The 17617-nt window shown below is 36.0% G+C and overlaps 1 protein-coding gene across 1 annotated transcript in view; it reads right to left on the bottom strand.

The window, feature by feature from the left end:
* Nucleotides 1–1280: 1280 nt before the first annotated feature.
* Uxt (Uxt prefoldin-like subunit) overlaps nt 1281–17617 on the bottom strand; it is a 43689-nt gene continuing 27352 nt past the window's right edge. The window contains exons 5-6 of the mRNA XM_090386421.1: nt 9625–9796; nt 1281–1394 (exon numbers count right to left, since the gene is read on the bottom strand). Of these exons, the coding sequence (XP_090242547.1) occupies nt 1332–1394; nt 9625–9796 (235 nt within the window). The 3' untranslated portion in view covers nt 1281–1331. The remainder of the gene's footprint in view (nt 1395–9624; nt 9797–17617) is intronic.

The following is a 17617-nucleotide window of genomic DNA, read 5'->3' as shown; positions in this document are numbered from 1 at the left end:
TTGCTACCATAATAAAATACTTACATTTAAAGGTGAGAAATATAGTGGCACAAAAAAGGGGAAAAAAATTATGGATTATCATTCCTCTAGTGGTAAACATGTCTGGCACAGAGAAGCTTCCTTTCTTAATCTTTGGAAAAGCCCAGAAGCCAGACTTGATGCTTTAAAGACGATACCAACTATGTATCAAGCAAACCAAAAGGCTCTTGGATGTCATCAAAAATCTAAAATGGATCAATGAGGAGCATCTTAAGAAATGGATCTTAAGATGCTCCTCATTGCCAAGTAGAGAGCCTATACAATCACTGTTTGAGTACCTACCACCTAATATGACATCAGTTCTTCAGCCACTTGATCAAGGTGTAATCCAGTGCTTTAAGAAAACCTATCAAAGAATGCTATTAAATAAAACTGTTCTGTCTTGAAAGCAAAACAATGTATAATCAGCATGCTGCAGCCAATATATTTGTGTTTTAGCATGGGATGATGAAAAAAGGTAATTGCCAATTACTTCAAACCTGCTGGATTTGTTGCATTGAATGATACAATGAATGAAGCTTTGCAAGCCTCTTCACCTATTAATCATGAAATACAGTCTGATAAATAGTGTGGAAATTTTTGAGGATGTGTGTTATCACCTAAACTTAGAGGGAAATATCCCATTCAAAGTGGATGCAGACATTGCATGTTTCAGGATATGCACAAATGAAGAGGAACTCACTACAAGCAATGAAACCTGAAATTTGTAGTTATAAAGAGGATGAACGTACTGTGGTCGAGCAAGTTTCATTGAAGGATGCTCATCAAGGATTAATTTGTACATTTTTCCAAGAGCAGCTAAACTGTGAAAGGGAATTAACCACTATTATGCATCTTCTTAATTGTCTTTCAAATCATTTCCTGTCACTGAAACCATGCATTTTGAAAGATTATTTTCAAGTCTGAAACAAATCCCCCTGTTTATGGTTAAGCCTTGATATTTGCAGTATCCCAGTAATTACTGGGATATATGTAATTACTGTACGTATATAATTTATAGAGTAATATTACTACACTGAACAATCAATACAAAATGTACAATCTTCATTTTCTTGTTTAATATTATAATACATATTCTAAATTACTTTGTGAACTTTGAAAATCTTTTCTTTGTTCGTTTTGCTGATTTTATGAACTTTAGATACAACAATCATTTCTCTCATCCTTCTTGGGAGGGGTCACTATGAAGATCTTCAACTGCATTACAAATAAGCATGGTATTGCAAAGTGTTGAAAACATAATTATCCAAAATTATATATAAATAATTTTTTTACACTGCAATTCTGTGCTTCTACCATATATCTACTTGTTGTTTCTCATCATTACTGTCAAATCCTTGAAGCTCTCTCAAACCCTATGAAGTAATATTGCAAAATTATAGCACAGGAAAGATGGAAAATGTTCAAAATTTGTATAAATAAAAGTACAAAAAAAGGGGAGGGGATTCAGTTATATGGTATACTTATTTTAAAAAAATAATATGCAAGCAAAGGATATATAACAAAATACATAATTTTTTTTAATTTGGAAGATATTAAAGAAATAACAGGAAAAGTGCAGATTTAAAATAAAAATGAGTTACTAAAATATTAAATACTTTGTAAGTGGTAGATGACTTTCATCAACCGGTGAAATACCACCTCTTTGCTTATTGGAGGCTTGAAGTGGTGAAACCCATGTTTAGTCTCTAGAGCAAAGTTTCCGGCATCCCCCTCCCCCCATACTTCTCCTTTAACCCATGCACGGTACTAAGTACTATACGTTTTGATACCTTTCGTGTTTGGGGTTTTCATAAAAAAAAAAAAAAAAACTAAAATATTAAATAATTAAATAAAATACTAAATAACAGAAAAATTAACTATAGAATTGGCAGAAATTTTCAAGCACATTTTTAAAGAAAAAAATATCAAGCGATTGGCAAAAAAAAAAAAAAAAAAAAAACCATAATACCAATACATAAAAATGGAATTAAGCAATTTCCAGTAAAGTACAGAAGTATTAATCTATAAAACATGTCATTAAAACGATACAAAGGTAATATCAGAAAAATTAAATTACAGATTTAAATAATGAGCAGCAAAGATCTAGGAAAAAATGGATCATACATAGATGGAATATTTATGGCAAAGCCAATCATACAAAAAATCATTAGACTATAAAAAGATCTACCTGTTTATGTTTTGTATATTTATTAATTCTGCAAAAGTAATTATACATGCAGACTTATTGTCTGCATATATAATTACTTAACAGAAGTAATTATACTCAAGCGTTTAGGGCATAAGCCTCAAGCTATGAAGGAGTCTAGACTATGTATAAATATAGTGCAAATGCATCAGGAATACATAGCTGTATCTGAATAAATCAGATTATTAATAAAACGGCATCGTTTTAAGTTATATCTCATATTGTGAATACCTTCACAACGAGTTGCCATGATATTGCACTACTTCGAATAAGTAACGCTTCACCTAAGGAGAAGACTAATGTTACTTATTCTCAGATGGATACCACCACCCAGACGGCACCGTTAGAAGGGCCAAATAGCCCTGAAACGGTGCCGTCTGGGTGGTGGTATCCATCTGAGAATAAGTAACATTAGTCTTCTCCTTAGGTGAAGCGTTACTTATTCGAAGTAGTGCAATATCATGGCAACTCGTTGTGAAGGTATTCACAATATGAGATATAACTTAAAACGATGCCGTTTTATTAATAATCTGATTTATTCAGATACAGCTATGTATTCCTGATGCATTTGCACTATATTTATACATAGTCTAGACTCCTTCATAGCTTGAGGCTTATGCCCTAAACGCTTGAGTCTAAATACATGATACACCATCAGGCATCTCTCATATTGTGGAGTTATACTTCATAACTGTTTTGCCATCATTGCATCACTCGGGTACCTACCCACCCACCGAAGAAGGGCCAAATAGCCCTGAAACGGTGCCGTCTGGGTGGTGGTATCCATCTGAGAATAAGTAACATTAGTCTTCTCCTTAGGTGAAGCGTTACTTATTCGAAGTAGTGCAATATCATGGCAACTCGTTGTGAAGGTATTCACAATATGAGATATAACTTAAAACGATGCCGTTTTATTAATAATCTGATTTATTCAGATACAGCTATGTATTCCTGATGCATTTGCACTATATTTATACAGAAGTAATTATATATGCAGACAATAAGTGCATAATTAGACAGATCAAGGAAATACAAATGAAATATAAACAAAAGAATAAGACTAAGAGAAGCATTGATAAATAAAGAAATTATAATTGATGCAGTGCCATTAGCAGAAAATTAAAAGAAAATTTAAAGAATGTTACATAATTTTAACGAAAAAGCAAGAGCATAATATGGAAATATCCATAACGGAAAGAGTCTAACAACAATAAAATAATTACTGAGACATCAATTAGAATTAGAATGGAAAATGATAAAACAAGTAACGAAGTTAAACTATTTATCAGATAAATAGTTGGAATAAATGAGGAAGAAGAATAAGCATTAAAGCGAGTAGAATATTGAGAGGTTCAAATAACAATTTGGAACAATCCAAACATTAACTGGGCTAAAGTTCATATATATATATATATATATATAAAACTATGGTAATACATATAATAATACTTGCTGTTGTTGTTATTTGTTATTTGGATTTTAGGAGCATTAGCAACTAAGGCCATATTGCTCCAGGAATATGCGGTGGTCATTCCCTGACCTTTCCGCATCCTGTATTTGGTGGTGACGGGCTCGAACCCAGGTCTAATCAAGAAGCGTGTGCTACGCACTGCTGCTCCTTCCCACCTGGCTATGGAGGCGCCTAATAATACTTGCATCTGAGACATAAGGTACAATAGCAAATAAATGGTAATACAGAAATGTAAACAAACATTAAGGAAAATAACTAATAAAACAGAAGAAAACTTTATTTTTTATTTTTTATTATTAAAATAAGTTTTTTAAAAATAAATCTATTTAAAAAGTTTTTGAAATGTGGAAATCGGTATTCTAAACAATACATTGAAAATAGGTTAAAAAAAATATTTTAAAAACTTTTGTTTACTGCCAAACTTATCACTGCATGTTGCCAGTTTTCTGCATCTTTAATTTCCCATGTGATAACAATAAATGATCAAGTATCGCAAGTTTGCTATTAAGAAAACTCATCTGGTTAGTAAAGCAGTAAACAGCTCTTTATTTTCGCCATAAATTTCATTAAACTAAAACATTCTCAGTACTAAATTGGAGGGACAAAAGATTTATTATAGTATTACATCCGTAGGGCTATTATTGGCTTCTCATCAGCTGGTGTATGGTGCCAATAAAGTCCTCCCATCAGATGATTAGCTTTTTTGTTGGTGTCATACAATCAAAATATCTCAGGTAGTCCCATTATATCATCACTGGTTGATCTGATCAAAAGCTCAAATTTGTTTAATTACAAATTACACTTGGTACTTTATGACTTTTTGCAACGTTGTTGCATCCATTTTAGCAGCTTAAAAATGTTTTTCCTGGTAGTATATGAATGCTGGTGGTTTTTACACCTATTTTAATGTCTCTTTCTGTGCACCGGACAGGTATAGCTCAGAAATAAGCACTTGCAGGAAGAGTGAAAGTGTAATTTTGGCCTACATCACTAACTTCTTACTGTTCAACTCCCTTAACCCTCCCTGAACTAGCAATTTCTGCTAAACCCTTAAGGTCTCTTAAATTACATTAGTCAAAACCATTACAACTTCTCTATTCAAATGAATTTACAACGAAAATTTTTCTTAATAACTAGAGCCAACCACAATGAGCCTTGGAGTCACTCAAGGCTCAAGTTAATCCAAAGGTCTTCATAATATATTCACTCCTATCATGTATGGACAGAAATGCAGACAAGAACATGTCCCCTTTTGAGATATTTTTGCCAGTATGACCATATTTCTTGACTTAAGTCATCAGTTTGTTTTAAGTCATTACTTACCACGTGAATTGCCATATATAGTTAGCATTTGTAGAGGCATATGATGCAAGAAAGCAAGCAATCAGGCAAAAAAAAAAAAAAAAAAAACCACACTCCGATTTCATCCCTCTGTTCGTTCCAAATACCTGTCCAGCTCAGCCTTAAATTTATTTAGGCTATCAACTTCCACAACAAAGATTCCACCAAAAAAGTCTGTTCCACCAATCAACTACCCACTGGCTAAAGGCACACTTCCGCACATCTATCCTACAACTGTCTTTCCTCAATTTGAATTTATGTCCTCTCAGGTGATTATTCTGAGCAAGAGGAAAAATCCCATCAGCATTGAGAATGGTCAAACCATTCAAGGCTTTATACACCTCAATCAGATCACCTCGCAGGTGCCTAGTATCCCTTTATCCATAGCAGCAATTTGCCTCCTATGCCGCACTGCTCCAATTTGTGCAGCAGTCTTCCATGTGCAACAGCATCAAAAGCCTTTATAAGATCCAAATATATGATATCAAAGTTATTCCCTACATCCAGTTGCTTTGTGACCACATCATAGTATCCAATCAAATTGGTCAAACAAACCCATGCTGTGTCCGAGCTATAACTGAAGTCTTGTCTAGATGATACTGCAGTGCTTCTTTAACCAGTGCATTTCTTTAATTTTCTTGGAACAGAAATTAAACTAACAGGTCTGTCATTACCTGTGTCTCCCTTTGATCCTCCTTTGTGAATCGGGATTACATTTGCACATTTCAAGTCCACGGGTATCTCCCCCGAGTCCAAGGAAGCTCTCATAATTATGGCTAAGGGATTGCTTACTTCCTTTGCTGCCTCCTTTAATATAACTAGATAGATCCCAGCCACTCCAGGTGCCTTTCTTATGTTTATCTTCAACAATTTCTCCTCCACTTTACTCTCAGTTATTACAAAATCATCTAGCTCACTGCCAAAGTTTATTTTGCCTCTGGCATTCCTCTCCCTGAATAACTCCTCATGTGTGGATGTAGATGCAAAATACTCATTTAGTTTGTTAGCCATCTGAGCAGGATCATCAACAGTTGAACCTTCGATATCCGGTGGACCAATCTGATTCATCCTCTTCCTTCTAGAGTTTACATAGGTAAAGAACTTTTTGCTGTTTTTCTTTGTATCCTTTGCCAAATATTTCGCATAATCTGCACCTTTGCCTGCACAACCTCCTTTGTGATTTGGTTACAGACTGGCTTATATCTATCATAGGCATCCATGTCACCCATTAATTTATATGTATCCCATGAATTTTTCTTCTCTGCCACATGTCTCATTAGTTCATCTGACATCCATTTAGGCCTAAACCTTAAACAATATTTTAGTTGGAATGTAAAGCCTAGTAGCTTCCAAGATTAATTCTTTGAATGCTTCCAATTTTGAACTTGTTGTTGGTAACATCGTCAGTTGGTTCCACCGTATAGAATTTAAATACTGTCTCAGACCTCTCTAGTCACCTTTACGAAAGCAAAAACTCTTCCCTTTACCCTTGATGGTAGTTACCTCTTTGAGTAAATCCCACTTCAGCACACTGCTACTTAGTGGTTCCTTTATCAGATCAAGAGTATTACTCCCTCTAGTTGCCTCCCACATGCTGATGTAGAAAACAATCATCCAATAAATCCACAAAAGCCTTGCTAGTGTGTGAGAGTGACCAACCCACAAATTCCAGTCAATATCCGGGAAATTAAATTCCCCTGTACAGTTTATTATACTCATCAGAGTCATTAGGCCTATAATACACTCCTATTCTCAATTAGGATTTCCCAGTGTTTATGTCACACCAAACTGACTCGACACTGCGCTGTCCACTGGCTGTACCTCCTTGGATTTTATGTGTTTCTTAACTAATAGCATAACCCCTCCTCCCTTCCTATCCTGTCTATCCTTCCTGCACACATTGTACTCCCCAAATTCCAGTTCTGCATTCCTTATATCTGTGTGACACCGCATCTCTGATATTGCAACAATATTTGCCTTTGATGTTTTGACCAACACCTCAAATTCATCAAATTGATTTACCAAACTCCTAGCATTGGTGTGCATGCAAGTATACATGCACCTGTTCCTATTCTTAGCTACCCTAACACAACCCATGTGTTTACTTGTACTGCAATGACTCCCAGCAGTCTCTGAAATCCCCTGCATCTTGTTTTCCAGGCTGCTGCTCATTCCAACAGAAGCAGTGCAAGAATCACATTCACCTCTGCCAGTGGCTACTGCTAATCTATTAATCCGTGTATTCCCCCAATCTAGCAGTTTTCCAACCCACCTAACATTGCCTCGATAGCATCAGCAAATATTCTTGCACCTTTTCTATTTATGTGTATCCCATCCCTGTAGAAGCAGTCTCTCCTGTTAACAAGCACAGACCAGGCTGAGAAAAATTCTACCCCTTAGTTTAATACCTTTAAACTTGATAGCTTTAAAAGCTGGTTAACTCCTTAGTTACATCACCAGTTTTAGCATCTGGTAGACCTGTGCTATCTTTATTATAAAATATATTTCCAGTTTCTTTATAGGTGAATCACCAGTAAGGCTAGCCATTGAACCAGAGTATTCTGGAAGATACAGTCCTGGAGTCAAACACAAGAGTGTCACCCAGCACAGAATTAGATATTTAGTCTCTATCAATTCACAAATCTAATTTTTCTTTAGGGCTTCAATATGGGTTCTCAAAAGCTTAGTCTCACTTGACAGTACGCAGGGTTTTAATTTAAAGTCTACTTTAATAGTATGAAAGATGTTCAATAAAGAATGATCTTTTTTTTTTCACAATATACCTTTATTAATCATCCATACATTTTCATGGGTCCTTTTCAAAGTAGTCCCCCTATTTGATGAAGTGCACTTATTCCAACCTTTGTCATTAATCAAAAACATGGTGGAAGCCATTTTTTGACATGCATTAGAGAATCACCTCCAATGTCTTTACAACTTCTTTTGATGACTGGAAAAAATTTTCCTTGCAGCTCCTTTAACTTTGGAAATTAAAAAAAAATTGCAGAGTGCAAGGTCAGGGCTGTAGGGTGGATGAAGATCACATGTGACATTAATGCTGGCTAAGTACTCTATGACAGTGTGAGCAATGTGATGTCTTCCATGATCATGATTCAGCATCCACCTACCTGGGTGCAATTGTTGTCATGTGCAATGAAGCAAATGCACACTTTGTGATCACACAGTGTGCAGTACAGCTCTTAGTAAGGTCCCACAACAGGTATATGACATGGCACAACATGCTGATAAACCACTCCCTGAATGTCAAAAAAGGGATGACCATAACCTTTCTTGCAGCAGCCACAACCTTTGCTTCTTTTGGTGCCGGCGATGATGCAGACTTCCGAACAGAGCTTTGTTGCTTACTCTCTGGGATGAAATGATGAAGCCATCTCATCCACCATTTTCACCTTATGCAGAACCGCACCATCTTCAATAACCATCTGTTGCAGCTCCTGACAAACTTCCATGTAAACTTGCTGTTGCTCAGGTGGAAATATCCTTAGAACCCAGTATGCACAAACACATGCAAATCATCATGGAGAATACTAGTGTTTCCTATTGATAATCTTAACATCTCTGCTAGTTGCCTTACTGTTATATGAAGATCTTTTCTCACAATTACAGAAGCAGTGGTTTTTATGGTTCCTGGCAGTCCTAGAGTTAAACCACGACTGCTAAGTTTTTGTGATTTTTCCAACCAAAATTGGCAGTCCTACAGCTCCAACCACTGCTGAATTGAAAAATCGGAATCTTTAGAATGTTTAAAGATGGATATGGCTGAATCATATCCATTTTTAAACATTCTAAATCACCTGTGAGCTGTGCTATATGGAAGCATAAATTCAGCATAAGGCTGTTTTAACATTTCGTATGCTTCAGCTGATGTTTTCTTGAGACGGAAATAAAATTTGAGAGCAACATACTGTTCATTGAATGTCATGTCCATTGTTATGTAGGTGTAACTGAAAAGGCATAAACCTGACAGACCGCCAAGGTCACATTGTGCAAATGAGTCAACTGCACAGTTACTAAGTATACAGCTTGATTTGGTCTTAAATTCTGCAGCTCAGCTAGACATAACAAGCAGTATGGTTGTTCATGAAAAATTATGACCATTCTTTATTCCCTCATACCTCTTTTAATTTAAAGAAAGCTCCACATATATGCGACAGCAAGTACAAGGAAAAGTCCACAACTTGCAGCAGGTGAATTACCAGTGACAATTTCTCTGTTGGTCATGACATCTTGACATGTTATGTGTACATTTTCTAGTTGAAATCATAATTATATTTAAACAGAAAAATTATCAAAATAGTACACAGAGGGCTAAATTTAAACAGTTAACCAAAATAAAAAAAAAAATAATAAAAAAAACGCCTAATGAAAAATATTCATATGCAGCTTTCTTATAAGCTTTTAAAATGGGAATATTTCATTTATTATTTAGCAATAATATATAAAACGTTTAGTGAAAACTTCAAAGGTAACAACTTTGTGAGAAATTAATTAAATGTGTATACTTGCTGCAATCATAATTTTAATACTATAGTAATGATATACTTAATATGGTCAGATTTCTCACCTCAAGGATAAATTTGATATGAGCTTTAATCTTGGCTGAATTACTGGTTAACTTTTCAATATTTTCTTCAAGCTGAGCAACTTTCCTTTTTATGAAAATAAGTGCCTCCTCATGAGTATATTCCACAAAGAATCCAAACCCAACATGCACTAAAATGTGAGATGTATCTGGACTATTCAGGAAGACAAAAATATAATTAAATGAAAGTGTAATAGGTTAAAAAATCATAAATCCTGTTATACAGGATTTATGTTCACTTTTTATATAAATGCTGAAGGCAATCTTTTCACAATGATAATTACATCATGAAACATTAGTGTTATAAATATTAAATAAATACACTACAGATAAACATTTACTAATTACCAAGTGAAATAAAAAGAAGTTTGATCATTATTCTAACATATTAAAAAAAAAAAAATTATGTATATATATATATATACACACATATATTTGAATAATGTTTGAAATAGTTGAAAACTGAATCTTTCATAATAAATAAAAAAAGCTAAAGCAAACATAAGAGGCAGCAAAAAGCATATTCCTCTACATGATGCTTGAAATATAAAAAATTAAAACGATAATTAAATAAAAATAATGCCAGCAGCATGGCAAGACAGAAGAGCGAAAATATTCAAAATTAAACATAACGATCAAACCAACAGGGAGGGAAGAGAAGAGTAACAAGAGTAAATATATCATAGCAGAAGCCCTCCAAGGTAATTTAGAAAATCTAAATGCAAAGAAAATAAAATAATAATCAATTAAATTTTGAATGCCAATTAAATAGAAATTTAATGGCACCCCCTCTGACGGGCACCAAGTCCAAATTTATGTGAAATATCACCAACAGAGATGTAAACCAACTACTACAATAAAATAAACCAAAAATAGACTGACCATTACACCCATCTCAACAGAGGACCACAAGGCCAATAATGGTCAGGGAATCACTGCATTTTGATCGCTAGACAAATCGCCGCAAAGGCACACTGATCAAAAGATTGCGGCGATTTGTCTAGCAATTGAAATGCAGCAATTCCCTGACCATTATCGATCGCTAGACAAAATGCTGCAATCTTTCAATCGACTCGCCTTTGTGGCGATTTGTCATGCGATCAAAATGCAGTGATTCCTTGACCATTATTGGCCTTATAGTCCTCTGTTGAGATGGGGCGAAATGGTCAGTCTATTTTTGGTTTATTTTATTGTAGTTGGTTTACATCTCTGTTGGTGATATTTCACATAAATTTGGACTTGGTGCCCGTCAGAGGGGGTGCCATTAAATTTCTATTTAATTGGCATTCAAAATTTAATTGATTATTATTTTATTTTCTTTGCATTTAGATTTTCTAAATTATCTTGGAGTGTTTCTGCTACAATATATTTACTCTTGTTACCCTTCTCTTCCCTCCCTGTTGGTTTGATCATTATGTTTAATTTTGAATGTTTTTGCTCTTCTGCCTTGCCAGGCTGCTGGAATTATTTTTATTTAATTATCATTCTAATTTTATATATATAGTGTATATGTAATGTTTAAATTTTATAATGATAGAATTGTATATTATAGTTTTTGTCATATATGCAACATTAATGCCATTGTACATAGGGCAACTCGACATTATACGTGCATGATTTAGTTAAATTCAATAAAATCGTATTTTGATACGTACATGATTAAATATTGGTCGATTAATTCAATTAAGTGGTATTTTCCTGTAGGTATTAGTGTGTATACAGATCAGGTAATCAAGCTAGCATATATGGGCTATCTTAAGTCTGTTTGGCCTATAAATGTTCAGTTAAACATATTAAAATTACTATGAAGCAATCAATACAAAATGATAATGAAAATATAAATACTAAGTGATTATGAAAATATCAATACTAAATGATAATGTGCAATGCAATTTTTGAAAAAAACATTCCATCACATGGCCATCAATCCACTACTTCATTGGGGGCTTTGAGAGGATCGATAGTCCGTCTGAAGGAATGTCTCATACCTACCCGTTTCTATTGTCCCCATACCAATTTTGCCATTCATTATTTCGCTAATATATATATATATAAGCGATATTTTTAGTTTAAGTAGGCTTTATATTTAACTTTAGATACGTATAATGTCAGGTTTAATTTAAGGATCGTTTTATAGTTTTTGGTTTGAATTTAAATTTTAAATTTTGTAAGCAACCGTAGCAGCAAACTGGGATAGGTGACACAAAGCCTAACGGGTATGTATCTGAATAAATGAGAAGGTTCTTACTTACTGTTAGCCGACGAGCTAGCCGGGTGGGTAAAGTGCCTGCCTGGCAACCCAAAGGTCGCGGGTTCGATTCCCGCCTCGGGCTTGGATCAAAGTACTGCAAAAAACTTTGGGAGGTGCATTATGGCCATAGAAGCCTATGCGCCAACTACCAAAAAAAAAAAAAAAAAAAAAAAAAAAAAACTTACTGCAACTTGTCCTGTGGTGGTCGTCGGTCAGAAAGAGGTAAGTTCCCGCCTTCTTTTTTGTTTATATGTAGTCAAGTTATTACTGCACAGTCACGCTAATTGTATATAGCGGTGTGATGTTGAATTAGCTTCAGGCCCGATATCCTATGTCAATGCGTGTGTGTGTGGGGGGGGGGGATTTGGAGTGGGAGAAACCTTCCGAAAAGAAACGGTGGTAGAAGTGATGTTTAATATACATGAAATATGTTTATGAAAATGAAAGAAAATTACTATTACAAATGTTATGCCATTCCTTGGACTGGGCTGGTATAGCTTTTCAAAGGCATAATGACCCATATATGTCCAAAGGAATGGCTATTTACATATTTACAGCCTCCTTCTAAATGAATATTTACCCAGTGTCACACTATGTGTGATATTGTCATGTTGTTTTGTGGGAGTAAGCTTCCGGTGGTATTTTTCATTACTAAGTTTGTCAGTTTTAAAATTTCAAATTTTTTTTTTTTTTTTAATTTATGTAAACCCCAAACAGGAGAGGTATTAGAACTTATAGTACTTAGTACTGTGCTTGGGTTCGAGGTTGAGAAGACGAAGATATTTGTTGACATTGAACTTGAACTTCTGTAGACTGCAATTTTAAGGAAATACGTATGAAGGAAGGTTGTTCCAGAAAACAGCAGTTGAATGAATAAACCAGGAAGATGAAAAGTTGGTTATGTGAGTTTGAAGTTGGACAGTAAATGGATGTTGGCTAGTGGCAGCACATGTTCGGACTGTTTTGAAAGAGAGAGCGGGAATTATAGAAGCCAATTCAGAAAAACAGTGCCCATGGAAGTATCTGTAGAAGAGGCATGCAGCAGAAACTACGTCTATGAGACAGCGAGTGGAGAGACTCTGTTAGAGATGAATCATTAATTAACCTAACTGCTCTCTTCTGAATGGAATCAAGAAGCCTGAGAGGTTTTGGGGGCACCACCACAGATGTGGGAACAATATTCCATGGCAGGGCAGATTTGCGATTTATACAGAATGAGCAGTTGTTTGGAAAGAAAGTAATGTCGAGAGCAAAAGAGAAAACCAAGTTTTTTAGATGCAGAAGAAGCAATATTTGTAATGTGCATGTGCCAAGAGAGATTAGAAGTCAGGGTAATCCCCAAAAGAGATATATCATTTTGCCTAGAAATCAGAGTGTCACTAAAGATAAGCATAAGAGCAGAAGAATCCTTTTTTACGAGATATAAGACAAGACTGAGTTTTAGAAGGGTTGTTGTTATTTGGTTTTTAGGAGCATTAGCAACTAAGGCCATATTGCTCCGGGATATGCGGTGGTCATTTGGTGGTGACGGGCTCGAACCCTTTAGAAGGGCTGAAATCAACTAAGTTGTCTTTGTCCCACTGGAGAATTACCCGAAGATCGGCATTTAAGGAATTGGTAGCAGATTTTCGAGAAGTTGAAGCTGATTGAGCAGGACAAGGTTTCTCAAAATGGAAAGTGGAATGCAATGTGCTATCATCGGCAAAACTATGGATAGGATTTCCAGTCAATGGAAGAAGGTCATTAATATACAAGAGGAAAAGAGCGGAGGAAAGAACTGAACCTTGGGGGACACCGGCATTAGTGGGAGAAATTAGAAGACAGAGAGCCATCTACCATCACCTTCAGTGAGCGATCAGAGAGAAAACTGGATAACCAATTAGTAAAAACAGTTGTCAAACCATAAGATGGAAGCTTGTTTAGAAGACCTTTATGCCAAACACGATCAAAAGCCTTAGAGATGTCAAGAGCAACTACTTGGTTTCACCGAACCTTTCCATTGAATTAGTCCATAAATGGGTAACATAAGCCAGAATATCATCAGTGGATCGACAGTGACGGAATCCATACTGGCGATCGTTGATCAGACGGAAGGTTTCTAGGTAGTTAAAGAGTTGGTGGCTAATTGATTTCTCCATTACTTTAGAAAGAGTAGAAGTAATTGCAATGGGACGATAATTGGATGGGAGAGATTTGTCACCCTTTTTTTAGGAACTGGATATGAGCAAATTTCCAAGCAGAAGGAAAAACACCTTTGGAATAAGAAAGTGAAAAAAGGTGACAAAGAATAGGAGTAAGTTCAGGAGCACAGGTTTTGAGAACAAGTGGAGAAATACCATCAGGACCTCGAGCTTTCATAGCATCAAGATTCGTCAAAATCCTTCTGACATCCTTTTGACGGAAGACCACAGGGAGCATTGAATGGAGCATGTTGGGAATGGTGGGAGGTGTTTTACCAAGATCATTAATACATGAGTTGGAAGAAAAATGGGATGCTAGCAGGTCAGCTTTATCCTTGGCTGAAGTGACAACAAAACCATCTGGTTTGGACAGAGGTGGGAGCAGAGATGGGCAAAAGTTGCGGCCAATAGCTTTGGCAAGAGACCAGAATGCTAGGCTACCATTAGGGCAAGAAGCAAGTTTTCTACTCTTAGCCTGTTCAAACTCTAGTTTAGACTGATTAATAACTGCTTTACAATTGTTGCGAGCTTTGGCGTAGGCAGAAAATGAAACTGAAGAATTAGAAACAAGCCAATTACGATATGCAACATTCTTCTCTTGAACAGCCTTAACACATTTATTGGAAAACCAAGGTTTAGATAAAGGACGAGATTTTAAAGTGGAGTGTGGGATAAAGGATTCCATTCCTGCAAGAATAATTTCACTGACACGATCTGAGCAAACATTGACATCAGAAGTTTTGAAACAGTAATCCGACCAAGGAAAAGAAAAGAAGTCTCGCAGGTCATCCCATTTTGCGTTCTTTTAATGCCAAACAACACGAGGTTGGGAATAGCCATGAGATAAAGGTTCCATTGGAGAAGAGACAATCACCAAGTTGTGATCTGAAGTGCCTAAGGGACCTCTCACTTCGACCGTGTACTTAGAAGGGTTGTTTGTGAGAAAAAGATCAAGCGTTTTGGCTGTATGATTAGGATTGTCCGGTATTCTTGTAGGTAAATGAACAATCTGTGAAAGGTCATTAGTAATTGCACAAGCCTCAGCATCTTGACCAGCTGGGTCGGTGTGACTAGAAAACGGAAGCCAGCTGGAGTTGTGAACATTAAAAATCACCAAGGAAAATTACCTCACTGTTAGGAAAGTTGGACTGGAGAAAGTGAAGTTGCAAATAGAGGAAGTCAAAGAGCTCCAAGTGATTAGTGGAGTTGGGAGAACAGTAGAGACAACAGATGAGTTTGACACAATGAGGTAGAGAGATTTTAAGCCAGAGAAGATCAAAGAGAGGAGATTCCAAATTGCCAAGTCTCTGACAGGGAATATCAGAACGGATATATACACAATTACCACCTTTGAGACGAAAGGAATCATACAGCGAATAATTTGGGCATCTGAGATGAGGAGTAGTTGAATCAACCAATAACCGAGATTCTGTCAGAAAAAGTGGATGGGGTTTTGCAGACTGCAAGTGGAAATGGACATCGTTCAGATCAGAATTGAGACCACGTATATTTGTAAAATGAATTAGGAAGTGCTTGGGAGGTTTAATCTTTTCGCAGATAAGCTTGCTCTATTAGTTTGACAATTCATGGTGTACTCAATAGTAAGAAAAAGTGGGTGGGACATGCTGTATGAAGTAATGAAATTTTTGGATATGGCGTACACATGGTAAGAATATACCCAGATCTTTGACATAACGTGGCCTCGACAATGCTCCCCACATACACACTACCCAGACTCCCTTCAGTCACTATCTGGCAGAGTAGAGGTATCAAGGTTAAACACTAGCTGATCCGGAAGCCTCCTATAGAGTTACCAATAGGTTTGGGCTGGTGTACTAACTAGCGGCCGGCCTGCGAACACTGTTTTAGAGCTGTACCTTCGAAATGTAAGGAATATTGGATCTCGCCACGATGTTCATCATAACCTCAAAAGTCATCAATCATACTGCATGATGGAAGAGATAGGGAAGGGTTGACCGGAACTTAGCTCTAGAGATTAAACATGGGTTCCACCAGTTGATGAGAGTCATCTACCACCTAGTTTTAGTCTAGAGGGTTTTTTTTTGAAGTCGGGTTGTAGTGCGGTCAGAAGACGAGCCTCGTCAGCGCAATAAACCCATGCAACAAACCTGCGCATTAATTAACTTATTGCATTTGTATTTTTAGACAACTTAGTTTAAAAATGTTTCATAGCGTTTTCAATGAATGTATAGGCGCTGACGTTAGGGTGGTGTGTTTTGAGATTCGAATGTATGGCTGCTTTTATATGATGCCCACTGTAGTCTGTGGGTATTTTATTTTTGATGAGAGTTTTTATGAGTTTTTGAATAGCTTCCGTGGTACTTTTTATATTATTACATATGTGTATCAACCTGTTTGTTTGATTTCTGATGGTGTTTCCATGGATGTGTTTAGCTGTGTTGCTCTCCCAGTAGGTGAGTTTTATTGTTGTGAAGTTGAAATAGTCTCTCTTATCATAGTGTTGCGTGTAGACATTGTCTTGGGTGATGGTAATTTCGCTGTCGAGGTAGTAAGCTTGCAGGTTGCTGTCCGGGTTTGTGCGTTCAATAGTTAGGTCTGTAGGGCAAATTTCCTGGCCTAATGTGCCGAAATTGTCGTGGTTGATTACCAGGATGTCATCGATATATCTGTAAAAGATAATATTTTCTTTGATGTTGCTTTCGAAGTGATGCTGGTAAAGGTTAGCTATGGAGCAAGAACTGCTAGATCCCATAGCTACCCCCCTGTTCTTTATGTACATTTTGTCTCCCATAAGTACGTAGTTGTTTTTGATACTGAGGTTAATGAGGTCGTACCAATATTGTTTATTGCATTTAATAACACTGATGTTTTTGGTAGAATTGCAAGAGGACTTTAATTAAATTGTCGTGAGATATGCGGTTGAAAAGGTTTTTAAAGTCGTATGTGTATATGCTTCTGATGTTATTGTTTTGGTTTTTGATGTATTCTAAATATTTTTTTGTTGTTGGAAATAATTTTGGTGTCCTTGATTTCATTAGCTATGTTATTTAATTTTTCTTCCATTAACCTACTGGAGTGTTTTATGTAACTGTTTTTGCCTGACATGATAAATATTTTTCCGGTCGGTACCTTATGAAATTTGGGGATCCAATAAATGTAATGATATTGTATCTTGTCTATTTTTATTTTGTTTTTTGTGCATAGCTATAATTTTCTTGCTGATGCTGTTTGGAGTGGATTTTATAGATTTGTATGTGTCATTGAGGTTCATCTCCTCTTTACGTGTGTCTATGCAGAATTTTTTACAAATGATGCTGAAATTGTTACTTGCCTTATCTGTGTTTGTGATGACAAGTTTCTTTTGTTTTGTAGTTGATGTTTTTGAGGTTAAATTGTTTATCGTATTTTTGTAACGGTGTGTTTTCTTTGAAACTGGTCAGGATGCTTTCTATGGTAGTGTTTATCCAGCTTTGAAAGGCTTCTACTGGTGCGCTGTGTTTGTATGCAGTTTTAAATGCAAATTGAAGTAGATCTGTGCATATTGATTTGCGTATGTTTTTTA

The sequence above is a fragment of the Mastigoproctus giganteus genome, chromosome 12, assembly GCF_048544385.1.
Source record: "Mastigoproctus giganteus isolate SK-2022 chromosome 12, ASM4854438v1, whole genome shotgun sequence".
NCBI classification, from domain to species: Eukaryota; Metazoa; Arthropoda; class Arachnida; order Uropygi; family Thelyphonidae; genus Mastigoproctus; species Mastigoproctus giganteus.
The sequence above is the reverse complement of the archived record's forward strand: the minus strand, read 5'-3'. Positions and strand labels throughout refer to the sequence as shown.